The sequence below is a fragment of the Mesoplodon bidens genome (genome assembly GCF_964165515.1).
Source record: "Mesoplodon bidens genome assembly, chromosome: 8".
NCBI classification, from domain to species: Eukaryota; Metazoa; Chordata; class Mammalia; order Artiodactyla; family Ziphiidae; genus Mesoplodon; species Mesoplodon bidens.
The window spans coordinates 69785928-69813534 of NC_138165.1; the positions used below are offsets into that span (position 1 = coordinate 69785928).

Consider the following 27607-nt stretch of genomic DNA (forward strand, 5'->3'; position numbering starts at 1 on the left):
TGTTTGGAACATTTATATGCTTTCTTCAGTAAATCTGTGCACATCTATTCCATGCTTGAAAAAAACATAGCTATGTGCCTTTGTAGATGCATTTCTGAAGATGGGATACCCTGGTTACACAAGGAATGTTTGAATATAAATTATACCCTTGGCCCAGTTAATAAAAATTCGTCTAATTTGTATGCTAGAAATCCTCTCTTAACTTTAATGAATTTTTTTCTTCATTCATGAGAAAAGCCTTTACAATAGAAGAGTACTATCTAAGAATATATATGTTGTTATTTTAGAGCAAATGCTTCATAAGCACTGGCCCACTTAATCCTTGTAACTCTAGTGATGGAGATATTATAGACAAGTATTATTTTTTAATGTAACTAATTTTAGGCTATGAAAATTTTCAGTTTGCCCACTATAATCTAGTTGTCACTGTTTTACGTAAGAGAAAAATTGTCAGTTTGAGGTGAAAGAAACTACTGTTTATTATAGAAAATAATAATATGAATATGTACTAGGCACAGTCATGCCACAACTTACAGTATAATGTGGGGTATACACCAGTAAATGGACCCTTACAATGAAATTCAGTAAATACTGTGATGAGAGAAAAGTCTCATTAATAATTGTTCAGATTTGAACAAGTAAGTTAGAGGTAAAGAAAGTTATGATAATAAAATGTGTGTATTCGTGCTTGATGAGAAAACCACTAGAATGGTTCTGAACCTTTTTTGGGTCTTCCCAGAAAAAATGTTCACATACCATGATTTTATATAAACTGTAGGGAATTCACAGACCCATGGATCTCAGTTTAAGAGCTCGTACACTGGAAAAAGATTAACATAGCACACCAATAGTATTTTCAAGAAAGGGCATATGTAAATGATTAACAGAAGTCTTGCTTAACTGCATGCAGTTAAACATCTTTTGTTTAATGATTCATGGGCTTAATATACTACACTGAAATGCTGCATGTGGGAAATGCATGTCTGGTCATTTCACATCATGATATGATGTTTAGTCACAAGCCATAAACTATACAATGAGCAACATTAATATGAGTACTCAGAAACAGTTAAAAAAACACACATACACAGCATAAGTGTGGTTGCATCCAACTGTGCAAACATTTAACTAAGTCATCTTGTATTTACAAATTTGATCAGTGTTTTTAAATTTAGAAAAATTGTAAATTTACTGACAGTTGGAAATGAGGCTTTGGGATATGGTTCATATTTAAGGTCAGTTTCTTTGACCTTTTTTGTTTTATTTTTAGAAGTTGTTTCACAAATTATGGGAGTTTTTTTGGTTTGGGTTTTTTTTTTTTTTTTTTTTTTTTTTTTAATGAAGTTCATCTAAATCTTGAAGGGATAAGCTTGACATACCTCTGTGTAAAACTGACTGTCCCAGAATGTAATACTTTCCTTGGACTTTCTAAAAAAGAATTCAAAACTTTTATAAATACCTATCTGTGATCTCTGCAGATTATATGATCACATAATATTGATGGATTGGTAGTTGAAATTGAGGTAATAAAACCATGGCTGAAGGAGTTTTCAAGTTCAGCCTTCTTACTCTGTAAATAGATAGGATGAGGAAACAGACTGGATAGGTTCTAACAGCAGTAGAGTTGGTCTTGAGCTAAGTCTCCCAATTTTCTGTTTGCTAATCATTCAAATTCAGTCTACCATTTTTAATGTAGATGTTTGCTATTTCTCTTGATGACATTTTGTCTTTACCTAGCATAGTTATATTGTCCAAAAGGCAATATAAATTGTCCTAATTTAACTTTTACAGAAGATACCAGTTATTGGATTAAAAGTCAATCTAATATTCAGTGAGTGTATACAGTCATTCTTTGGACATTAGTCAGTGCTAGCTATCCATAAGGAACTAGGCTTCTTCTCAAGGAGCTTGCGCTTTGAGTACCCAAAGTGTGGCCATTTTACCATGGCTATTAGATGTGAATTCTGTTTTTTAGCTTTTAGCTGATGACCTTAAGCCTATTTTTTCTTTCAAAATTCAGAACTTTATTATGACCTATTAAAACATTCCCCTCATGTTATTCCCCCTCCCCCCCACACACAAATTACTAGAATCTTTAGTAAGACTCTTTATTTCATAATTTTGTAGGATTGGTGGTGGTCCTCAGGAAAGTGGGGGAAGAGGCAGAGCAAATGTTCAAAAGGATTAGCAGATTATGTAAAAAAGGAGAGTTTGGACAGAAGGAACCTGTTGCATAACTTCTTAACTACTAAACTTGTAGGAAAACTCCAGTATTTAAAATTTTAAACACTATATAGGTAAATACCTTCATAAAAACAAATGTCATTTTTGTACTTAAAAGGCACATAATTTAAAAAACCACGAAGGTACTATACTTCCTCTCTCTTTCTCTGTGGTAGCTGCTAAACTTAAAGGAATACTTTTTGCTGCAGTTGATTTTATTTGATGATGATAATGTGGTTGCTTGATTTAAAGGAAAGAGTAAAAATAAATTTGAAAGCACAGTTACTCTGGACGAAATAGCAGCATCCTTACCTAATTTTTTAATCTCACCTAGTTTCAGTTTAAAAGTTAAGATCTTCTGATAACTTGAGGGCTGGAGTGGAAAAATGAGGACAACATATTATAATTGTCACACTTCTCTTTTTAATTTTAAGATAAAGAGTAAGTCACATTGTCTTCTATGTTTGTGTCTATTCTGATGGTAGTTTCTGGTTTTTGTCATTTGAAGGACTTGATTTTTTTTTTTAATCAGAAGTATTTTTGAATTTAAAATATTGGAGGTTTTTTCCTATCTTTAAAAAAAATAATTTAATCATGCTCCTTTAAAAAATCAAGACAAATTTAGTTAATATGTGTGTAATGTTCAGTTTGGTTATGTTAGCAATCACCTGTTACACATGCTTATAAGCCACATTTTAAGGCAGTTTGTGGCTCTGGGGAGCAATGAATGATGCCTTGAACTTGGTAACATTCATAAGAAAGGATTATATTGGCTTATTTACTTCATGATTATATCAGTTCTTCATGATCATATCAGTTGATGTGCTTGAGGGTTTTTTTTCTCAAAAGGCGGGTAATTTGTCAACAGAATACCCTTTTTTGTTACTTTATTTTTAGGGCTAATCTATGAAAATACTAGATTTAGAACATTTTTCACCTGTAATATTTATATTAATTCTCACGTATTATTTAGCTTTAAAGCATTTTCTTTGGAGAGGTTAAACCAAGTGTTTTGTAAAATCATTGTTAGTTACCTCTTTTTGCCTCTTTCTTCTATACCTTTTTCCTCTATGATTTCTAATTTTCAATTTGCTTCTACACCTCCATACTTTATGAATGGAATCAAGTGATTTACTTACAAAATAACTGTGATTAATGCATTGACTTTAAATTAGTCATTAATATTAAATTTATTGGCACATGTCCCTGTTAATAGTGATATTTTCACCTGTGTTGTGATGTATAATACATGATTCAGTTCATGAGTATATTGTATAAAAAGGTTATAAAACTACTCCAGTATACTTATTAATTCTTTTAATAGCCAGTGTTAAAACTCAGTGCTTCTTTATCAAATTTTCATTCATAAAAGTTTTCCTCAAAGGTATGTAAATTCTTTAACTTGATAGATATGCTTATAGAAAAATAAATTTGTATAATTTTCTAATCTCAAGGTCTGATTACTAACCTTTTCAAACAAACCACATGGTTTGCTTTTTAAAAGTCATGTGGTAAATGGGTTAGAAATTTTGGTAACTGTATTTTGTCCAGTTTATCTTTAAGTTTTCCTACCATACTTAATATAAAGTACTGTAATTTTAAGATTAAAATAATGTGATATCTAATAATACTTGTGCAGTGACTTAAAACTGAAATAAACATATCCCTGGGCATGGGAATATTTTTCCAAGAGATAAAGAGGCATTGATAGTTTTAAGACTATCAGTTTCTAAATCTGTTTGCATATGTGCCTTTCTTAAAATTAACCTGCCTTTGGTCTAGGTTTCCTCCCATTTTCCAAAACGTATATGCTTCTCATGTCCTAAATTTTACTGTGGTGCACTGCTTCAGGTTGTAAAAACGTCTTGGGCACCATCAAAAGAGAACATTTTGAAATATTGTGGTCATGGTATTGAGGATGTGAATCACTGTAATCACTGTAGTGACTGGGAACAAATCTTAATATACCAGGTTGTTTCCAGATTTTTGGTTTCAACAAAATGGAAAGAGGATCTGATCAAGTTGTTAGTTAATGAGAGCATTAAGTGTAATTTTTGAGGGTATATTTTGCCGTGTGACCTTTGTATGTAATGAGATAAATGTGTAAAGGATTGTGTACATTGCCATAACAAAGTCTTTCCTATTTCCATCTACTCACCTATTGTCAGCAGGATTTCTCAACTTGTACATCTGTAAAAATTTAGAATAGTAAGAGAATTTAAACTTCTATACTAGCAATAGAAAATATCCACTGATACATGAACTAATTAAAAATCATTTACTATTTCAAAAAAGAAGAAAATATTCTAAAGGAACAGTTTTGTAATTACTGTGCAAAATTATTAGCAAATAAACATTTTTCCTTTAATTTTGTATGAAAAATTTCAAACATTCACAAAATAAACAGAAAAGTATAACCATCCCCCATCTACCTATTCCTGGCTTCAGTTTTCATAACATCTGTTCCTTCACCCCTCTGTACCTCACTACTGGAGAAATGATGATTTTTTTTTTTAACAGTTTGTGTTTTTGCTTTGGCAGGGCGGTGCAGGGGCTGGGGGCATTTACTCTAGGTTGTTTGGTATGTGTATGTGTGTTTTTTTCTAATATCTTTGCACATAAACTTTATACTGTAAATTTTTCAAAATTAAAATGATGTGACATCTGATAATGATTACTAAATCCCACATATCCCTGGGGTACATGAAATCTTTCCAAGAGATTACAGGGGGGAATATATTTTATTGATTTCAATTAAATGCTCTTTCTAGGTAGATAATAAGAAGAAACATTAAGCAAGTACTTTTACCTTTAAATTGGGAAGTTTTGAGTAGAGACTTTCTTGAGTCAACACAATCATTCAAATATTTTATTTTGCCTATTTACATAATCTGCCAGCACATTTCAAGTAGCTTACCCAAAATGTTATATGATAGACATTGATAAATGCCAGTTGTTTCTTTAAAATAGCATAGAAGTAAAACCTAATTGTACTTTAATTTAGTATGCTGCAAAGTAGACCAAGAATGTGACCATAGTCAAGAGTTGAGATGGTTTTTGGTTTTTTAAAAATTAAACATGACAGCTAAACAAAGAACATTTGTATTAGTTTTATAGGGTACAGTTTAGGTCAGAGAATGAAAGTTCAAATATAACTTGTTTATTTTACATTGATTAATTGTATAACCAGTAATTATCCATGTGACATCCCAATGCAAATGCTGACATCCTTTTCCAAAAGAGTTGTTTTTTTGTGCTTTTTCAAAGGTTAAAAAGGTTTTTGTGGTTTAAATGTTGTTACATATTTTACAGCATTAGGATCTATGGAATATTTTGACAACTGCAACAGTTCAATGAAGTTGGTAATTTCTTCTTTTAATTATTTTTCATTGAACAGCTTTGGAGTTACATTTCTACATTTTGATTTCTGGTGTATTATAAAGAGAGAAAACTTAAAAATATGTCAGAGGACGCTTTAGAGAAAATACATAGATAGTGATTACTATATGGTTGTAGCTAAATTATTCTTAACTTGTTTAAACTTTGTTAATGCCTGATTTTGATGAAATAGTGTGTTCTTTCCAGCTACTGATTGTGTATATGATTGCACATTCTTTCTCAAATAAGTTGATTTGTAGGATTTCACAGATTATCAGCCACATCCTAATCCACTTGTAAAGTGGATAATGAACCTGGCTTTATTCAATTAAATAATACTCTGGTACAAGTTCCCCCCCCACCAAATAAAATTTTAAAGTGTATTGTTTTGGGTTTTTTGAGGGTAAAGTTAAAAATTTTCGTTTTTACAATTTTAGTTGTCAAATTACTTCATTTTAAACTTGTTTTAAAAATTAGAGATGTATTGTTTCTTTTGGGTGCATATCACCAATTAATACGTTTGATTTCAGATCTACAACTTACTGCTTTGTAAACTTCGCCGAGGTAAAATGAAACCATTTGGCTACTTGAACTGATCTACATTACATAGGTTTTTCCTATTGACATTTGCAGTAGCTAACATGTCAGAAATAGAAGTGATGAAACAATACATCTTCCATATTCTGAATTGGCATAATGCTAAATACAAATGTAGCTGATTTTTTTAGACTATGAAATATAATTTTTTTAGTTCAAGTATTGTTGTAACAAGTGAGATATTAAAGGTAGAGCTTTCTCTACATTTGTAAAATGTATCCAGAATGTTTACATATACTAGAATTGTAAAAGATAGCTTTGCAACATAACTCATTTTCTAACTCTGATACTGGTTTAAGTTTATTTTAGAAATATAAGTAGATTGTTCTTAATTGAAAACCATAATTTATATATACCTAATTCTTTGCTAAGGGTAAAACTTTATTTTAAGTTTTTTTAAAATGTGAAATTAAATAAATAACATACATTCTAGCAGATTATGTGGTGTTATGAAGGATAAGGGGGTTTGAGGAGCTTATATTTAAACTTCTGTAACTTTGGGTTGGGAAAAGTTATACTTAAAATAAAGCATTCCCTTTGTAATTCAGATCCATTCTCAACATATGGGTGTTAATGTAAGAACATATAAAAAAAGCTTATGTAAATATTAAATTACCTTAGAAGTATTTCCTAGATTTAAAAGTACTAATGTGCAGTATATTAATTATAATGATAGCAGTTTGGAATTTTGATATTATATTCACTTAAAGCTTAACTGGGGTGGGGCCCTATATTAACATATTTATGTCTCATTTCTTTGCAGCAAGGAGTGAATAATGCTGAAAAATTTGACTATGTAAGTACAATATAGAATTCAGTTTTCATGCTACATTTTTTATGTTTGTTTTTTTTGATTACTAAAAATACTTTCTAATTTTGGTTTATAGGTAATGCAGTTTTTGAATAAGATGGCTGGTAATGAGTACGTTGGATTCAGTAATGCAACGTGAGTCTGATTTATGATTTAGGTTTTTATGATAGGTCAGATCTCTTGAAATTAATTTTAAAAATCTAGATTATAGAATTTTATTTTAAATACTGTTTTGTGACTCCATGTATGTATACTTCAGTGAATAAATAATTAGAATTTGGTCATTAGAGAGAAATGTATGATTTCTAAATTACCTGAGGGAGGACACTTAAAATGCTTTAACTAGTTTTGATAAACTTCTTGTGGGAAATAATAGAATTAGAAGAGACCCTAAGTTTACCTTAAGTGACTGGCATTTTTTCAATTTTCTCTCTGCCTATAATACTGTCTTACCTCTCATAATCTCTCTGTGCCTGGCTAACTTGATTTTTACCCTGACTTTTTATTTTGAAATTTGCAAATCTACAGAAAAGTTGAAAGACAAAATATGAAAATCTGGATATCTTTCACTTATATTTTCTGGTTAATATTTTATCTCATTTGCTTTTTCTCAACCTGTCTCTCTTTAGATGGACAGTTTAAAACAAGTGTGTATCTCTACATACATACACATGTACATATGTGTAAATATACATGTATGTGGGGTTTTTTTTCCCTGAACTGTTTGAAATTAACTTGTAGACCTCATGCTACTTCACCCTTAAATTACTCAGCATGTGTATGCTAAGAATAAGGACATTCTCCTTGATAATCACAATGCCAGCAGCACATTTATTAAGAACATTAACATTAATTTTAAAATATATTAATCAATATATAAGTGTCCTCAACTGTCCTATAAATGCCTTTTATGGCCTTTATTTTTTTCAGGAACAAATCAGTGTCATGCATAACGTTTGTTATGTCTTTTTTGTCTTTTTAAAATAGAACAGTCCCCCTACCCTAGATAGACCCTTTTTAAAATTTTACTAACTGGCTTTTTTCGAAGAGTACCAACCATTTGTCTTATAGAACAGGAATTAACTTTTTCTGTGAAGGACCAGATAGTAAATATTTTGTACTTGGAGGCCATATGTTCTCCGTGGCAACTATTCAATTCCACTGTTTCAGTAGGAAAGCAAGCAATAAACACTATGAGGCTGTGTTCCAAAAAACTTTATTTATAAAAGCATGGGCCACATCTGGCCCATGGGCTGTAGTAGACATTCCTTATTTTGAGTAGGTCTGATTGTTTCCTTGTGATTAGATAAAGCTTAAGCAGTTTTGGCATGAAAACTAAACTAGGTGATGCTTTGTATTTCACGTTGTCTGCCTTACCAGCTTTTATTCATCAGCTTAAGGATCTTTTCCAGGAAGTTTTTTATGAATCTCATCTCACCTTCCTTCTGTGCTCTCATATTACCATATTTTATTGAAATTATTCTATGATTCTCTGTCTCTTTTTGCCTCGTCATCACCATTAGACTCTGACTTCCTTAAGACCTGGATAGAGTATCTTCCAATTCATTTCTGTATTCCTGTTATCTAGTGGATAGTAAGTACTGAACACAGTGTTTGATGAACAGAACTATGTGGTAGGCACTGTGATCACTGCTGAATTGTTAGTACTTTATCTATACTATATTGATTTTTTTTAAAGTATGACAAGTTCATTTCCAAGAACTTTTCCATATCCAGCATTTTTTTTCCGACCATAGAAATATTAAAATGTGCAGTTAGAAGGAGCTGTCCGCCCCTGATCAATAATAAGAAGAGTGTCACACACAGTTCCTCTTTTAGCAGCAGCCTTCTGAACTCTTTTTTTTAAAATTTATTTATTTTTGGCTGTGTTGGGTCTTTGTTGCTGCGCGCAGGCTTTCTCTAGTTGTGGCGAACAGGGGCTACTCTTTGTTCCAGTGTGCAGGCTTCTCACTGTGGTGGCTTCTCTTGTTGTGGAGCATGGGCTCTAGGCATTTGGGCTTCAGTAGTTGTGGCTCGCGGGCCCTAGAGCACAGCCTCAGTAATTGTGGCGCATGGGCTTAGTTGCTCTGCGGCATGTGGGATCTTCCTGGACCAGGGCTCAAACCCATGTCCCCTGCATTGGTAGGCGGATTCTTAACCACTGTGCCACCAGGGAAGTCCCCCTTCTGAACTCTTATAGGTTGAGCTCTCAAATGTACCACAGATAAAATCTGTCTAAATCAAAACTCATTCTCTTCCTTACTAAACTGCTCGTTGCCCTAAGGATCCCAATGTCAGTTGATATTGCCATCCTTTCTGTAGACTACGTTAGAAATCTAGGCTTTGTACCAAACTTTACCCCGTTTCTCCTCTTTCCTATTAGGTCGGAAGACTTGTCCACTGCTCTCATGTTTGATCATACCGCTCCTTCCATTCCTGTCATCACTACCTAAGTTAAGGCTTCCTATAGCTCTCATTACAGTAGTCTTCTAATAATATCATTCATCCTTTCTTTTTCCCTTTTCCCAAACTGATGTCAGAGTTATCCTTCTAAAATGTAGATCTGATAAGGTAACTTGTTTGAAAGCCTTCAAGCTTTCATTTTGTAGGTAATCAGTAGCCATTACATTTTTTAGCATTTATCAGTCTTGATAATTTGGTCCTAGTCTCCTTTGTTGGTTTGGTATTTCTCCACTCTTCTCCATGAAACTGTTTTCTGAGATACATCAGAATATTTGCCATTCTTTAATGAAGTCCTGTTTTTTATAACTTTGTTCATGCTGTATAATATTTTTCACTTCCTAGGCTTCCCCCAGAAATTTATTAATCCAGCAAATGCTGTAAGGTCCATTTCATGTCTCTCTCAGTGAAATTTCCATAGATTCTCTCAGTTGGAATTGACGATTTAGTGTACTTTTGGGGGGAGTCAGTAGAGTCTGTAATTAGTAGTAAATTTTAACAGTTGAATATTTGATAATTTAAAAATTAGCTTCTTTATTCACAAAATATGAAGACTAGGAAGGACCTAGTTCATTTCAGTCCTTTTACAGCTGAGAAAATTAAGGCAGAAAGAATTGTTACTTAAATGACTTGCCCAAGGCCACATAGCTAACCTGTTGACAGAACTGGGACTGGAACCCAGCAGCCTTGACTCTTAGGTCAGTGTTCTTTATACTGCACTTTGCTATACAAATTAACCTACAGAACAATCATGCTTTTACAGAAAGTAAATAAATGGAGCAAATGTTTTTTTTTCTTTTAGGTTTCAGTCTGAAAGAGAAAGTGGAGATCGAAATTTTGCAATAGGATATTACTTAAAAGAAAAAAAGGTTTTTAAATTCTGTTTCTATTTCAAATTATTCTTTTATTTATTAAATAAAAAATTTTATTAAAGTACATGAAGTATAATAAAACTCAACAATAGCTTTTAAGCAGCTACCTATGACTAAGGTGTAGAGGTTTTTGCAAAACACTCTTGAGTTAATACCATCAAAGTGTTAATATTCAAGCAATTTGTATTTGGTAGTATTCAAATATTTGACTAGTTATAGTAATGCAAATTTTGCTTAAGGATTGGCCCATTTTTCAAAAGCATAATGCTTGGCTATTGCTGGTTACACTTGATTTTTAAATTTTAAGTGGCTGGTCTAATAACTTGGTTCATGAATGATGAATCAGTTTATCATTGCCAGTTAAACTAGTATCTAGAAATCTAGATAATTATGTGGTGTAATTTTGATTTATTCTTCATTATTTCATGTTTGCACCCTTTTATAGGTTGTGTGCTATTTTGTTCTCAATTAGAATGAAACGTGTGTATATTTTAAATTTAATCTCCATGTATCTTTTACTTGTGTGCATTTTTTTTTCGCTGTGTGCCTATATTTTTAATTGCCTTTCTATTTTTTCAGTGTTTTCCAGAAGGCACAGACATGGTTGGTATATTAGACTTCTATTTCCAGGTAATTTATTTTAACTGTATGAATTATGTACATAAATGGGTGTGTCACATTTTGCAGAATATAGATGTCTCTGAAATCTTGGCTTTAGGCAGAGAGAAAATACATTTCCCGTTGACTTTCGAAAAAATGTCCTTGTTAAAGGCAGTCTCATGTCTGTATCTCCTAAAAAGTGATCTCTCAGAATGTAACAGGAAAATGTTTTTTTCTATAAAAATATTATATTTAAGAAGTATGAAAAATAATGTACAGCTCCAGCAATTGGCTTCTCTTTATTATAAACCGAGCTCTGTTTTCTTAGTTTTAAAATTTTGTTTGAAGGAGTTACTTGTTTCTTTATCAGAAGGTTCATATTCAGCATTCTAAAGTGGCATTTTCTCAGTTTGTTTAGTTCATTTCTACAATGTCACATAATGGATTTTCTAAAAAGTTAGAGTAGCTTTCCATATTCGTGGGGGAGGGGTCCATTTACATAATCTTCTGTGGTATAGAACTCAAGATAGCCTTCCTGGACATCCCTCCTTTCCCCCCATATTTTCAGTTCAATTCATTCTTACAGATTTAATGCCATTGGTGCTTCTGATGAGTTTGTAATGTGAAGCTACGTAGTAAAAAATTAATTACTGTTAATTTCTGTTTTACCTTACATTGCCTGCCTTTACTTTTTAAGGTAACCTTTTAGTAATTGTAAAGGATATATAAGGAAAGTTGATAATGAGTAGATTTGATGGAAGTCTAGGTCACAGTTTGTCACCTGCCCATTGTGAAGAACTATGAATTGGGAATCCAGACTATCAATAGAAAATCAGTCTAACCTGGCTACGTTTTAGCCATGTGACTTAGTTTCAGTTACTGAACCCTGGTTTCATTATCTGTAGCATATGCTTGGCCTAACTTCCTGCATTACATTGGACAAGTACATGAGATGTATGTGAAATTCCTTTGAACCTATAAAATGTTATATGAAATACAGTGTCATATTTACTTTTTATCCAGTGTCCCTTATTTTTTCCCTAGCCTATATGGATTTCTTCCATATGTTAATGTTTCTTTTCCTTTGGTACACGTATTTAACTTTGGCTGTCATAGCTTAGGTGCTACTAATCTACTGTGAAATTTCTATACTTCAGGGCAAAAATCAAGAGACAGCCATAGAAAACGTACTTGCTCTTTTGGAGAAGGGCTGCATCTCACTGAACATCTGTCAGGCTACCAGGAGGGTACTCTTAAGTTGCGATTTGTCAAATTGGAAGTGTGTCACCTTATGACAAACAAAATTTCTGTTAATACTAATTATAAAGTAGGAATTGGTCATTGGAGTTTAAATCTTACTTCTCTTAGAAAGCCTTTTATAATTAAATCACCTGTACTATAAGTCTTTGCTATGTGGGTCCATATAATAAGTAGATTCTGTAGTTTTGAAGGAATAGGGAAGGGGTTTTAACATAAAGAGGCAAAAGTGGAAGTCAGTCAGAAAGTGGCTCCTAATCAGTTTTCAAATTCACTGCAGTTAGTTAGGTTCCTTAGTGCTATTTCCAACCCCCTTTGTGCCTCTTAAAGATCTTGGTATGAGAGAGGAAATTATAAGTTGAGAACTGTCATGTCTTTTTCTTCCTACTTCCTACCTTCTCCTTCTCTTCCACTTTCCTCTCAGTTTTGGTTACTGTTAGTGAACAGTAAAACAGAGCATTTATTTATTGTTTTAGTTTTATGGGTAAATTTGGGTTTGGTGTGGTAAACTATTTCCATTATTTTGATTATATTGAAATGCAAAAATTTCACCCTACAGTGTACCTGGACTTCGCTTTTTTCATTCATTATAGTATATCTAGCACCCATAGTCAATATCAAATAACTATTTGAATGTTAATAAATGGTTTCAAATATAACATTTTGGTTTTAGGCACACAGAGCATGTAGGCTAGAACTGTCTTAGATTTTTTTCCTTTAGTCCTTTGCATGTTGCCGTATGGGGATGCTGAGCTTTGTTACAGGCAAGATGTCAGTAAATTTTTTCTTAAAGTAACAGTTTCTCATGTAGATGCTAGCTATCATAATACTAATGAACGTTGCTTTATTTTAAAAATAGATCTCGGCTCTTTTTTCCCTGTTGAGTTAAAAATAATTATGTTTGTCTATCCTACAGAAAGCATTACTATTTAAGCAAATTTGAATATCACATTAATATCACATGAGGCAATTACAAATCCTAGTGCTTAGGAGCTGGCTCTTCCTATCTTAGGTCTGCCATTAAAAGACTGAAAAACTGGGCAAATTAGGATAAACCTTAAAGGGGCTAGAACATTGTTCACATTTAAATCTTTCTATGTCATCAAGTTATCCCTTTGGAAGAAATATTTCAGATCTGTATGAAATACCAGATGACACAGATTATCTTAGAGGTCAACTGTACTACTAAAAATAATGTGAGCCTAAATTTTCAGAATTTAGTTTTTTCTTCCTTTTAGCTATGCTCCATTGAAGTAACTTGTGAATCAGCTAGTGTGATGGCGGCAACATTGGCTAATGGTGGCTTCTGCCCAATTAGTGGTGAAAGAGTACTGAGTCCTGAAGCAGTTCGAAATACACTCAGTTTGATGCATTCCTGTGGCATGTATGATTTCTCGGGGCAGTTTGCTTTCCATGTAAGTAATTGTTTAATCTTAATTTCTCTGGCAGGAAACTAGTCTGGACTAGTTCCTTTAAAAATACAGTTTGAAAAAAAAAATACAGTTTGAACTTTGCTTCTAGAGCTGTACATTAATTTTTGAGAGAGAGGCTTGTTTTCAAGGTTAATTTGTTACAGAATTGGTAAGAAATAGAGTTAAGCAGTCTACGACATGTTCTTAAGAACTTGAAGTTTAATTTATAGAACCTTATCACTTATTTTTAAGGCATTTCATTGTACAGGCTTAGTACAGACTTTACTTTTAGTTGCTAATGTTTAATATTATGGTGATTACATACCTCAGGAATTCTTTAAATTCAGGAGTGCATAACTGTGATGTTTAACATCTTTGGTTACAGCCACAGGTGTTTTAAAGGACTTAAAGTATATTAAAGTTAAAACTTAACAAAAATATACTCCTTTAAGCTCTGTTTTGCATTTGCCACTTGTGAAATGTTATAGACTTTTCTTGTTTCATTCTATGTCTAGTCTAGTCATAATGCCCTAAAAATTTATTTTGAAAATTTTAAAAATAGAAAAATAGATGCATTTAAAGTTAGAGAAAGACAAGTATCATATGATATCACTTATGTGTGGAATCTAAAAGAAAAATGATATAAGAAAAAGTTATATACAGAACAGAAATAGATCCACAGACATAGAAAACAAACTTATGGTTACCAGAGGGGAAGGAGGTGAGGCATAAATTAGGAGTTTGGGATTAACATATACACACTACTATATTTAAAATAGATAACAAACAGGACCTACTGTATATAGCACAGGGAACTCTACTCAATATTTTGTAATAACATATAAGGGAAAAGAATCTAAAAAATAAAAAAAATATATATGTATGTATAACTGAATCACTTTGCTGTATACCTGAAACTAACACAACATTGTAAATTAACTATACTTCAATAAAAGTAAATAAATAGTTACCCGTCGCTCAACTTCAGTAATTATCAATACATGACCAATCTTGTTTCATCTATATTACATCTACTTCCCCCACCCTTTTCATAGTTCAGTATGTAATTCTAAATGATAAGGACTCTAAAAAATACACAGCACCATTGTTATGTATAAAAATCTGAAAAGAATTTTAATCTTTAATATCATCAAAATATTTAGTCAATAATGGAAAAGAATATGAAAAAGAATATATGTATAATTGAATCACTTTGCTGCACAGCAGAAAATAACACAACGTTGTAAATCAACTGTACTTCAATAAAATACATTTTAAAAAATATTTAGTCAATATTCAGATTATCTGTATTATCTTAATTATTATTTTACAATTTGTTTCACTTGGGTTATAAATAAGGGCCATACAGTGTGGTTGGTTGTGTCTCTATTATTATTTTTTAAATCTTTAGTCTCCCCCTTAACCTCTTTTTTCTTGTCATTTTTTCCTGTACAGTTTCTTAGAGTTTTGATTTTGCTTATTACGTCCCTTCCTTTGTCCCTGGTATTCCCTGTAAATTGGTAGGTCCCATTCAGATGATTATTTTGTTTTGTTTTGTGCAAGATTACTTCTTACTAGTAAGAGGTCTGAATGGTTAGTAAGCCATTAATGAACACTGCCCTGATGACATTAATTTTGTCTTTTATCATAATTGTTGTCAAATTTTACATAATGTAGGCTTAAATGTTTTGAAGAGGATTAATTTGAATTAGTACCATCTTATTTCTATTCTTCAGAATTTCCCTGCCAGTATACAATAGAGAATCTTCTAAGAAGAGATAATTTCTCATTGTTTTAGTCATAAAATATTTTTTGAAAATCACTTCATACTTAAAAGCAATACATGTTTATTATAAACCAATAAGAAAATATAGTCAAAAAGAATAAAATAAAAATGTGCATAGCCCCACAATTTAGATGTAATCTACTTTAATTCCTTAGAGTATATCTTTCAAATTTTTTCCTATATTTAAATATATCCCAACTGTTTTATAACTCTTTTCATTTACTATATTATAAACATGTTGATAAATACATATCTACAACATTTTTCATGTTGGAATTCTATATGGATGTATATACCATAATATTTTAACCAGTTCCCTTATTGTTGGACATAACTTTTCTTATTTTAAAATGTTAACATGAATGTCCATTTTTTTCAAATTATTTTCAGGTTGGTCTTCCTGCAAAATCTGGAGTTGCTGGGGGCATTCTTTTAGTTGTCCCCAATGTCATGGGCATGATGTGCTGGTCTCCTCCCCTGGACAAGATGGGCAACAGTGTTAAGGGAATTCACTTCTGTCACGTAAGCATATTTTCTTAATGAAAATAATGATCATGTAAGTTGAGCCATCTGATGATTCTACTTTTTTACTCATTTCCAGAGTTTATTGATTGTTGGCACTCTCATTGCCAGTCTGTCAGTTACTCGGTAGCCATGGACATGTTCATAAAGGAGCTTTAAATTGCCTCCACCACACAGCTCCCATATAATCATCGTCACTAATTACAAATTACATTTGTTTGATGCTCATATTTTAATTTTCATAGTTATAATTAGTTTTCAGTTTCCGAAAGCTCAGCAAAAGATACTAAACTTGGAGAAGTCATTTAAATCCCAACATAAATGAAAGATTATTATAGTTTACACTGTCATCTTTAATCTGCATGGTTGAATATCTTTATCCATAAACTACCTTTAAAAGTCTTTTTTTTTTTTTTTGAGGACATAAGTACTGCAATTTAAAATTATTACTACTCTTAACTAGTTCAGTATTTTTTGTTGTTACCCAAGTCTTGCTAATATTTTATCTTCTGGTTTTATTTACATTTACTACTTCCTATAGTCTGCACTAAGTATAATTTTTTCGGCAGACTTTCTCAATTAAAATTCCAATTTATTTTTCAGTTTTACATATTTTACAAAAACTAGAGAGTGACATTGGTTTCCTTATAGATTAAAATAGATTATAACCAGAATATTTCTTTATATTTTTGTGCAGCTTTATAGTTATTTGATAGAAAAATTATTTCATGTGGCCTATTATTATAATGCCCATTTTACAGGAAACGACAGTTAAACAATTTGAGTGGCGGAGCCCTAGGGTCAGGCTAGTAAGCAGTGTTTTCAAGATCTGTAACCCACGTCTTCTTATTCTGATTTCAGTTCTCTTCTTGACGCATCATGCTGCTTTATTAACATGCAGTGGTCCTTTCCATGAGATAGTAGTTAAGTTGGACAGTATTAGTGTAATTTATTAAAATGTGAAAAAACAATAGCCAGTGACTAGCCAGTTTCTTATACCTGTTTTGTTTAATTATAGGATCTTGTTTCTCTGTGTAATTTCCATAACTATGATAATTTGAGACACTTTGCAAAAAAACTTGATCCTCGGAGAGAAGGTGGTGATCAAAGGGTAAGTAAGCAAAATTCTTATTTAGATTACTATGTAATTTTTTTTAAGAGAGAGAAAATGAGGTTCACCAGTTTAAGTAAAACTTAGTTTAGTTTGTTAGTGGCCTCATATCTTTACTAATAACAAATGAGTGTGAAAAAATTGTTGACATTATCATCCTGGACCGATAGTACATAGATATTAAATATTATTGTTTTATTTAAATTGGAACTGGTTAGCCTAGGAGCAGGGGTTTCTCCCTTCCCCCATTTTTCTGCTATTTTAAGCAATATTTTTAAAAATTGATTCTGTTAAAAGAAGACAAATTGGAAAGTGCTACATGCTATAAAGAGAAAGCCTGTTTTTACCCTTAATATTTGTCAGTTATAGTCTTAAATTGAAGTTTATTTTGATGTGGATGGATATGTAAATGGGAAAGGATTATAGTATTAGTGAGAGACCTGACAAAGCTTCATAGTAAGTTTTATAGGTCACCATAGATGAAGATTTTTCTGTAGAAATGCAATATTTAATGCAATATTCCTGACACTGTTATTTTAAGGTAATATTTGTTTATTATCAGTGTGTTTGGCTTCATATTTTTGCACATATATACTCCTTTTTAAAGGAGTCAGGGCTCACATTCCAGGAACAAGATTTTTTTTTGTCTTCGTTGTTGTTCACTGCAGTAAAGGACTTGTTTTGAATCTAAATTTCTTTGCATCCCAAATGGAAAATGTTTAGAGTAAAATTACCTAACTAGACTTGAAACTAATATGTATGAAGCACTTCTAAGTAGAAAAAAATTTTAACACATACTAAGTAAATTTTCCTATCGTTAGTTCCAATCAAAGTAACTTCTGATAATATATGAGAATTATGCAAAGCCGACAGAATAGAAATTTCCGTGGGCATCAACATGAGTAACATGGAGCAAAACATCAGATGGTGGTGGGTGAAAATGTTAACAGATTTAATAACATTCATTGAAAAATACCGTTTTATAGCTTGGACCTTTCTTCACTCAAGTGCACTAATAAATTATGTATGTTGCTTGAACAACTAGCATTCCTTTGGACCATTGGACTATGAAAGTCTCCAACAAGAACTTGCTTTAAAAGAGACAGTATGGAAAAAAGTGTCACCTGAGTCAAATGAGGACATCTCTACAACTGTAGTATATAGAATGGAAAGTCTGGGAGAGAAAAGCTAAAGAAATGGGTTCTAGTTTCAGAATGTTCTTCATTTAACCTTTCAAACATCTTTAGTTTTCTGGCATACTATATTTATTTGAGTTTTTTGTGTTCTCAACCTTGGGTGCTGGAGCCATAAAGCTTTTTTTTTTTAATCTTTGTGTAAAGTTAATAGATAAAAAGGTCAATTTGTCAGTCTTTTAAAAAGTATTTATAAGTAAATAAAGCAAATTTGCTTTATTTTTAAAAAATGAAAGGAAAAATTTCTTAAAACTTTTTCTTAGTGTAATTAAAATTTTAACTATATATGCAGTCAGATAATCCCATTTTAAAATAGTAACAGAAATTTGTAATTTCTTGGTTCTGAAACCCACATACTGAACTCATAAATTTCATCCATTTTGTTTTTTTCTTTTCCAGTTTTAAAACTGACATGATGTCTCTAGTAGCAATAGAAAGTATTTCTGTGCTAAATACAAAAATAAAAAGACTTAATAATAAAATCCAAATTATTTAATATAGCAGTAGATTACAAAATTAGCTTAAGATATTATGCTATTTTTAGTAATAGATTAGCTTTAACTTTTTTTTTGGCTTTAAAGTTTTAAAAATTTATTTAAAATTTTATAAAACACTTCAAAATGTCTTTGCTTTTTCACTTTGCAACTCCTTTGTTCTGTCAGAATTGTCATGTACAGGAGTGTCTTATGTTATTAAAGCATTCCAGCCAAAGAATTTCAGATGTAATATGACATGTTTCATTGTTAAAAAGCTATAATGGTTACTCAGAAGGAGCAACAGGGAGTGTCTTCAAGTGAAATGTTTACCTGAACAATTTTATTTTCATAATATCCACGTAACTTTTTCCATGTTATATTTAAGTATGAATGGTGAATCTTGGTTTTTAGGTTTTAATAATTTCACAAATGCTAATGAATCTTTTATGATAAATTATAATAACATCTCATAAAGTTTGTTTTATTTGAATTCGTTTAGAGTATTTAGGAAATGAATTCAGTCTGAAGGTAGTTAGTATGCTACTAAAATGCCTGTTAGATCTGAATCCTTTTGTTCGGTTATATAAATGCAATATTGAGAATCAAAACTTGTTTTTAAGAAAAGGACTATAGGTTCAACCTACAGAACCTAATTTCAAATATTTCACAATGTTTAAAGTCAGTCTTGGCAAAGTGATTGTAAAATTGTGTAGGACCTATTCACACTTCTTCCTTCCTCTGTATACCTCTCTGGTTCTCCCCACAGTTCCCCCACAGCTTCAAGATTTTGGAGAGCAGGAGTGAGGTCAGAAGGAGAACTTGATAGTTTCTTAGTATCATGGCATACATGTGGTAGGGTAAAGTCTATAAAAGTAATTGTAGTGTAGCAAAAAGTTTTTTCCTGGATGATTTAGATGCTAGTGCAAATACAGATATAGAAAGTCTTGATTATATGAGTTTGGGAACTATGATATTAGGAAAAGAAATTCCTTTCCAAACTTGGTCAAAAGTCTTTTGGCCTAACTGAAGTATTAAACATATATTTAAATAATTATACGTTAGGTTTTAGAGGATATTACCAAGGATTTTATGGCTAATTCAGTGTTCCTCTGATGTACAGATGCATATCCTAACTGGATGCTTCTGGTTTGTCCATTTACATGAGAATGGTGTGGCTGAAGGCCTTACCTCTGCTATACCTTTGAACAGTGTCATTCGAATTAGTTTCACAGAGCTATTGTGCTTTGGAGAACTGAATGTCTAAATTTATAGTTTGCAAAACAGGCTTTATTTTTTTCCCCCCTGTGCTCTAATTGTTACATTTTACTGTTTCATTTGGAGGTAGGTTTTACTTTATAAAATGGAAACTTAATGTGTCATATTGTGTCCATATTTGTATAGATTTCAAAATTATGTTAATTTGTGCCACTTACTATGTTGGTAAGGCTTAAATACACACTTACCAATGAAGTAGGGTTACCTAAGCTACTTTGTTTATAGAATCTTGTTAAGGGTGAGCATCCAGAAATTTTTGTAGGAAGGTATAAATGGAAGAAGAGGGAAGATATTGTGAATAGGCCCCCAAACTTTATTTAAAAAAAAAAAAAAAGGAAAACCTTTGCCAGATTGAAAGACATTATTTTGATTCTTTCAGTATTTTAAATATCTTTTCAAATAAAGTTCTTGAAAAGTACCCAGTATTGTTGGATTTAATGTTTTATGCCATTACTGATTCTTGATATTCAAGCATTTTGAAGTTAGCATATTTGTTTTTCCTTTTTTTCCATCATTAACATTTCATTTGAAATGCATATCCTTTCTGAAATACTTTATTTTTAGCATAAATGTTGTGCATTTTATCTTAGTGTTTGGATTAAACCATTTGTGTTATTTAGCTTTCTTTTATTTGCTTTGTATATTAATGTACCTTTTATTTTCCAGTACACCTACTTTTTGTATTGTACAATAAATTTATTTTAAGCTGATTTTATTGGTTTTTTTTATGAAAGCAACTTCAGCAGTTTAAGTACAGTAGTTGAAATTTTAACTTAAAAAGTCATCCTTTGTGAAGATATTATTTAAATGCTTTATATTTTTAGCTAATTCTGAGGCTGCTGTGAAGAGAAAGTATAGAAATACTCAAGGGCTTCATTTGATTCTTTTTTTTTAAGGCAGTATAGCGTTGGTGGGTTTTGTTTTTTTTTTGCGGGGAGGACATTTTCTATTGGTTGTACTAGAAGTATTTGAATAAAGACTTTTCTCCCAATTTTTTTCGTTGTTTTTCCATTTGACAACTTAAAAAAACCCCAAAAAACCCACTACCCCATTTGCAGGTTCTTTCTGCTTTCTGAGGAAGAATATCAGTGATTGACTGTGCAATTGTTGTTTTACCTGTTGTCCAGAGTAGGAATAACATGTTGCTAAAATCAAATAAGGAGTATTATTGCTTTAGAATAGAACTGTCATTCTCAGTAGAATCTATATTGAGTAGAATAACTGTAATATTGAAATCCACCCTAACTACTTTTTAAGGAATTTAACTTTCAGAAGGAACTTAGTATATTTCCATAGCATGATCCAAATTATAATGAGGTTACATGCATTGTAGGTCAGATACAGTACTTTAAGTTTTTGTTTGATGAAATCTTCCATTCATATCCAGAGAAGACATCCCAAATATACTGTAGAAGTTTTAAAAACTCTTTGAAGGGGAAATACTGTTGTTTACAGGAATTTGTATTTATCTGTGGGCTTTTTTCATAAAGTTCTTTTGGGATTAGTAAATAGGCAGTTCCATTGTCATGGTATATTCAATATGTAAGTTTGTGATCACTTGCTATTAAAGACACATTTGGGGTTGTTTTTGTTGTTGATGTTTTTAATCCATTTGAAACAGAGAGGTAACTCAGAGCTTGATCTGACAGTGTAGTTTCATAGGCATGTACGTATGTGGAAAGAACCACTGATATAGACTGATATTGTCAGTCGGTATCCTGATAATTTATATACATTGTATGTGTTTATGTGTTTATCTAATAGATATCTATCTATCTTTATATTTATCTGTGTCCATTATCCATAGCCTAAAAATCAACAGCAATTATTTTTACATAGTATGTCATGTGTAAATGGTTCATCGATCTATTCCAGGTTTTGTCGTAAGAGAACTTTGAATATTTTTGCTGCCCCAGAATTTATAAAATACAACATATTTTACTTGTTCAATTTACCTTTAAAGATTTGTGGTTTCTGTTTTGCTCCCATTCACTACTAGCACTGTCAGAATAGAATAATGATATTGGAGAACTCCACAAAAGGGAAAGCAAGAACATCAAATTTCATGTGGAAGCTGACTTTAAAGTAGTGTCCAAAATTTTTATATTGAAGGATTGTATTCAACTTAAAATAATGTACTTCTTAGTTTGAACAGTTTACTTTATGGAATAGTTTTATTCTAAAAATTGTGCACAATTTTTAGTTTTAAGAGTCTTCGCTATTCATTTGTAAAAATTTGTTTTTCTCCATGATGGTCTTGAAAATGATAGAATGCTTTATTTTTTTAAAGTAACATGCTTTCTGTTCAGTTCCTTCTTTACCATTTTATATTAAATATAATATTTAATTAAAACTAGATGTTGGAGATGGGGCTTGTTATGATTCATCATGGCCCATCCCTCAGATTTTTACTCACATTTATTCAGGTTACTTTAGTCCATTCACTGTCATGGAATTCAAGCCCAAAATTACACATGAACATACATTCAAGTATGTCAAATTCAACCACTTTTATTTCAGATTGTAACACAGTTAAAACATTTGTTTTCTACACTGTTTAGAAATGGAAAGAATTTAACTGGACTAGGAGAGATTCTTTTTCTCCTCTTCTCCCTCTTTCTGACCCAGTAGTAGTTTATTAATGGGAATACCATACAATGCACATTGAAGAAATTTAGAAATTACACTTAGTCTGGACTTTTTGCTTTTAAAACTACTATAAGGTCATCTAGGGCAAAAATCTATCCAATATAAAAGAGAGCTGGCAAAACTTGACTTTTTTTAGAGTCCTTAACTACTTAAATAGTCATAGAAAAGGTACCTTTTTTTTCTTTTTTTTAAATTGTTAAATAGGGCTTCCCTGGTGGCGCAGTGGTTGGGAGTCCGCCTGCCGATGCAGGGGACATGGGTTCATGCCCCGGTCCAGGAGGATCCCACATTACGTGGAGCGGATGGGCCCGTGAGCCATGGCCGCTGGGCCTGCGCGTCTGGAGCCTGTGCTCCGCAACGGGAGAGGCCACAACAGTGAGAGGCCCACGAACCGCAAAAAAAAAAAAAAGTTAAATAGACTGATAAATCTTTATTTAATGAACTGATTTTATTACTGTGGTTTTAAAACATTCCTTTCTAAATTTATATTGTGAGCATACGAAAGGAAGGAAATTTATTTTAAGGTTGACTTAGTTAACCTTACCTGTTTTGTAGATTGTAGATCTGTTAGTAATTTTAATAAGTTGTAGCTATAGAGATTTTTAAGATATGTAAAATGTGTAAAACCAGCACTGATCAAAACTTGTATAATGGCTTCCTGATCCATTGACCTTTAATTAAAATGAATAGGCTACTAATTAGCACTTAGCACATTGCTTTTCTGGTGGTGTCCGTGGTATTTTTGGCATAAATTACAAAACACTTCTTATTGGGAACTGTTACATTTTGGTTAAATTAAAAAGTGAACAAGTGATGATCCTTGATTCCAAGTACTTTGATGAATTCTGAAAGCAGTCCAGTATGGAGGCTCATAGAAAAGAGTAATGAAATGACAAATTCTGGCAGTTGATCTCGTAACACTGTGGTTGTTATTATTAGACTTCTAACTCTAAATTTCATCTACTAATTCGAAATCATTTTAGTTAAAATCTCAGTGGTAGAGAACAATTTGGTATACTTATTTTTAGGCCAAATTTTAATATCTGAGGACCTGATTTTTCTGGATATAGTATTATAAAAAATAATGATTTTTATTTCATCAAGTATTTACCTTGCTGAAATATTTTCAGTCCTAATGTATCAGATGATTAAAATTATCTATTTGGAGGGCTTAGCTTTTAAAAGGAAAAATTCTTACCTGAGACAGTTTTAAATGTCTGTTTCATATTTCTGGTGATTTTTGTTTATATAATGAAAATCTCTTTGGCCTAGCAATTCCACTTGGAACCCTTAGTTATAATTTTAATTCATATCCTGTAAACAGTTGAAGAATTTGTTTTATTTTTAAAACATAGTTCATGCTTTCTAGATCTTTGATGTTCTTTCATTTACCGTAATCTTGTAATTTATTAGAATCACATGGTTGAGCTGGGAAGTAATCTTAAAGGTTATCTGGTGCAAACTCCCATTCCTCCCAGCCCTCTTTTCCAGGTAGCACCTTGCTTTCTCAATTAACGTATTTACTTTTATTTTCTCTTTTTTGATGGGGTTGGTTTATTTTATGTTTTTGGGGACAGTTATTTGTTGGTTTTTTATTGAGAAGCATAACTAGCAGTACTGGTTAATATGACTGTAAGTTATTTGGCAAACTGATTATCCCATCAGTGTTTATTAAAACTACTTAATTGTATTTTTCTAGTATATAGTTATATGCCATGTTTATAAAGACTAGTAAAGTTAGAAGTGAATGTCACAATTATACAGTAGTTCTAAAACCAAAACATTACCCCAGAACCTTTGAAAGAAAGTGAAGAGTAGCAGAAATGTGACTCTAAAAATAGATGTTGCACCACTGGCTTTTTAAATTAAATTCCTTTGGGATTAGGCTAAATATATAAGTAAAAAGATTTTAAGTAACCAAAAGATTATTGGAGTTCTAAACAAAAAAAAACAAAAAAAAAATTTTTTTTTTTTTTCTTTTCAGGTTAGCTTTTCCCAGCACATTGTTTTTATTTTAGATGTTTGGATCTTTGAGTGGCTTCAGAATAAGGCTCTGTATTTGTCTATTACTCTATTGTGTCTTGTCCTTAGCATCCATCTTTTTCATAGTTCTGGGATTTTTATTTTTTATTCATGAAGTAAATGTATATTGCTGTTCTTGAAATGCATTAATTTTTAAAAGACTTAGTTGACTTAAATGTTAAAACTTAAATATTTTTACTCTTTAAAAAAAGTACCAGTTTCTTCTCAAAACTTAAACTTGCCTAAGAAGCTCTTCTCCCCACAAGTTTGTATAGGTGAGAACCTGAACTTTTAAGTGACTGGCTCTTGTTCAAATAAGCTCTGCTTGCTTTCACCTTGTATCTATTAAAATTAGAATGATGCTGAAATAGTAGCATCAGTTATGCAAATATAACTATTCATGTTTGGGCCATTCCATTGTAAGATCCAAATTAAAATCATGATCTTCAGCCTCTTGTTAAACTCTTCCTTAGCTTAGAATTATTAGTTTTCATTATTTTGTGTATGCCTTTCACGAATCATCGCTAAGGATCATTACAATTCATCCTTTGAGGGGATAACATAAAACTTTAGTCTTGTTTCCATTTAAAAGAGATGAATGATGTGATATAAATTATTTATTGAACTCAATCCAAGGTCTGTTTTTTGTTCTTTCTTATAGTCCCTCAAAATTAAAGATCCTAATTGAAAAACTCAAAACCTGTTAATCTTGAGTATTCTTTCTTTTTCACCCTTTGCTATCATAATTAATTTTTGGCTGAAAATGAGGTAACTTTAAAAATTATATCAAAGTTGCTCGTAAAATGGGTTTTCATTTTCAAATCTTCACATTGCTGATATGTTCATTTCCAAATCTTTTAATGTTGTTGACATTTGCCACTACTTCTATTTAAAATATTTTTTTAAATCCGTAAGTGTTAAAGTATAAACTTTTTTTCAATATGATATAGCTTATTGTTGGTAATTTATTTTACAATCAACTTTGAATACATGCATCTGTGGGTCCAGGTCTATACACAAGATTTATAACTTAAATAAAGAAATGAACTAAATAATACTGTTTCTACTTTGAATTGAAATGAATAAATGTTACATTTTCTGCAAAGTGGAACTTCATTGACATCCTTTGAAGTTGCAGGACAAGTGATTTTGTTAAAATTCTTGTGGTGACTGATACTATTAACCCTCTTTAATCAACCAATAAAATATTTCTGCCTTAATGTTTCCTCTTTTTACCCAAAAGAGAAACTTTAGAGAATGGTTTTCAGAAGGAGGGAAGTAGAGCTTAACTTTCTATTACCTATTTGTGAAGTGTTTCAACTAAAATATGCTGTTACAACAGTCATTGTATGACATTTTTTCTTTTTCACCTAAAGGAGAAACAAAGGAGAAAAAACGAATTGCTGTGTTTTTAGCCAAGTAATAAAAACTGGAGAAGCTTTCATTTTTATTTTGTCTCTGTTGTGCAATTTTATTTTACATCCACCATATATGTCTGCCACAGAACCATCACTGTTGTTTATTTGGTATCCCTTACATGTTGGGCTTTGTCATGTAATGATCTACTTACTGGCATGTTAGTACATTTACCTTGTACATATGGGGCTTTTGGATAGAGAGCTGCTGCTGTTTGCATATTGTGTTTTACCGTTTTTGCTTTGTGAAAGTTCTTGTTCATTGCCATTGAGAGGTTTAGAATTTTGTGTTAGTTAAGAATTTGGGATCTTCTGCAGAAGTTTTTAATAGATTGAAACTTTTGGTTTACCTAGTATTTTTTGGACTTACATAGCATCAATGAGTGCTGGCCGTTGGGCATAGGATCTGAGTGGGTAGCCTGGTGTGATATACTGTGGGCATGAATTTCTGAGTTTTGTTTTGCTTTTCTTTTTATTTTTCTATTTACACACACACACACACACACACACACACACACACACACACTGTTCAGGCAGTATGTTAGGTGTTGGAGATGCTGCACTGCTCTAAGAGGCAAGGTTCCTCCCCCTGTGATGGTTACAATCTGTAGAAACGGAAGCTGCCTCAATTCTCTAACTCTAGGATTGACGGGGCTGAGTTTTCTGTGCCATATGTAACACTGGCATCTAAACATCCTTGGGACTCCTAGATAAAATTTCAGTTTCATCAATTGTATGTTTGGCTCACTTAATTCCACTCAGCTAGAGGTTCAGAAATATGCCATTCTTTAGTATTGGCACAAATTTGTTACCCTGTGCCAACTCAATATGGTAAATCAGTGAGTTACTTTTTTTCATTTCTCATCTAGAAAACTTTAGGATATAAAGCTTGAAAAAAATGCCAGGTGTTTGATAACTGACTAAGCAATCCCTGGAAGGTTGAAGGGATAAAATGAAGGGTGGTAACCAAAAAGTCTTTAAATATGTACCAAGAGAAAAAATAATAGCCAACATTTTTATGTCACTGTCAGCTTTTCTTCAGTAAGTAACAATAATAGACACTTGTCTGTAGATGTACATAATGCCAAGTGAGTTTGACATAAAGTTTTAAGGCTCAAGTCTAATATTGATAAAGGAAATTTTGTACAGTGACTCTATCTACCACTGATTTTTCACTATAATTCTTATAATCTCAAAGAAATATTTCCAATTTGGTAAGTTAATAAAATTCGCCCTTCAAATCCTGACATTAAAGTAAAATTATCTGTTCACTCACTCCTACCAAATAGATGACTAAATATAAGCCTAAGAGTCCATAAACACATGAATTTTTTTTAAAGCTCACTTTAAAAGCATCTCATTAAACTGCATGTTGACTGTAAATCTTCAGCAGAAAGGAGAAAAGAGAAAGGTCTGGTTCAGACTATGAAGTAATAGTGTGCCACCCTCCTGATTAGAAAACTACAATTAGCTGTCTTCATTAAGTATTTGCTGGCTGCTGGACCAAATGCACAAAAACAAACAGGTTTTACAGGACTTGGGGCCAAA

At 31.8% G+C, this 27607-nt stretch overlaps 1 protein-coding gene across 3 annotated transcripts in view; it reads left to right on the forward strand.

Annotated features, from left to right (window-relative positions):
- GLS (glutaminase) overlaps positions 1-27607 on the forward strand; it is a gene marked incomplete at its 5' end in the record, with an annotated part of 80904 nt that overhangs the window by 29494 nt on the left and 23803 nt on the right. Inside the window, 8 exons of one of the 3 annotated variants that reach the window (XM_081243256.1) lie at positions 6962-6994; positions 7086-7144; positions 10272-10338; positions 10921-10971; positions 13437-13613; positions 15787-15918; positions 16937-17029; positions 18075-20683. In XM_081243256.1, the coding sequence (XP_081099382.1) occupies positions 6962-6994; positions 7086-7144; positions 10272-10338; positions 10921-10971; positions 13437-13613; positions 15787-15918; positions 16937-17029; positions 18075-18221 (759 nt within the window). In that variant the 3' untranslated portion in view covers positions 18222-20683. Of the gene's footprint in view, positions 1-6961; positions 6995-7085; positions 7145-10271; positions 10339-10920; positions 10972-13436; positions 13614-15786; positions 15919-16936; positions 17030-18015; positions 20684-27607 lie in introns of those variants that run through there. The other 2 variants (XM_081243257.1, XM_081243255.1) reach the window with 2 other exon arrangements.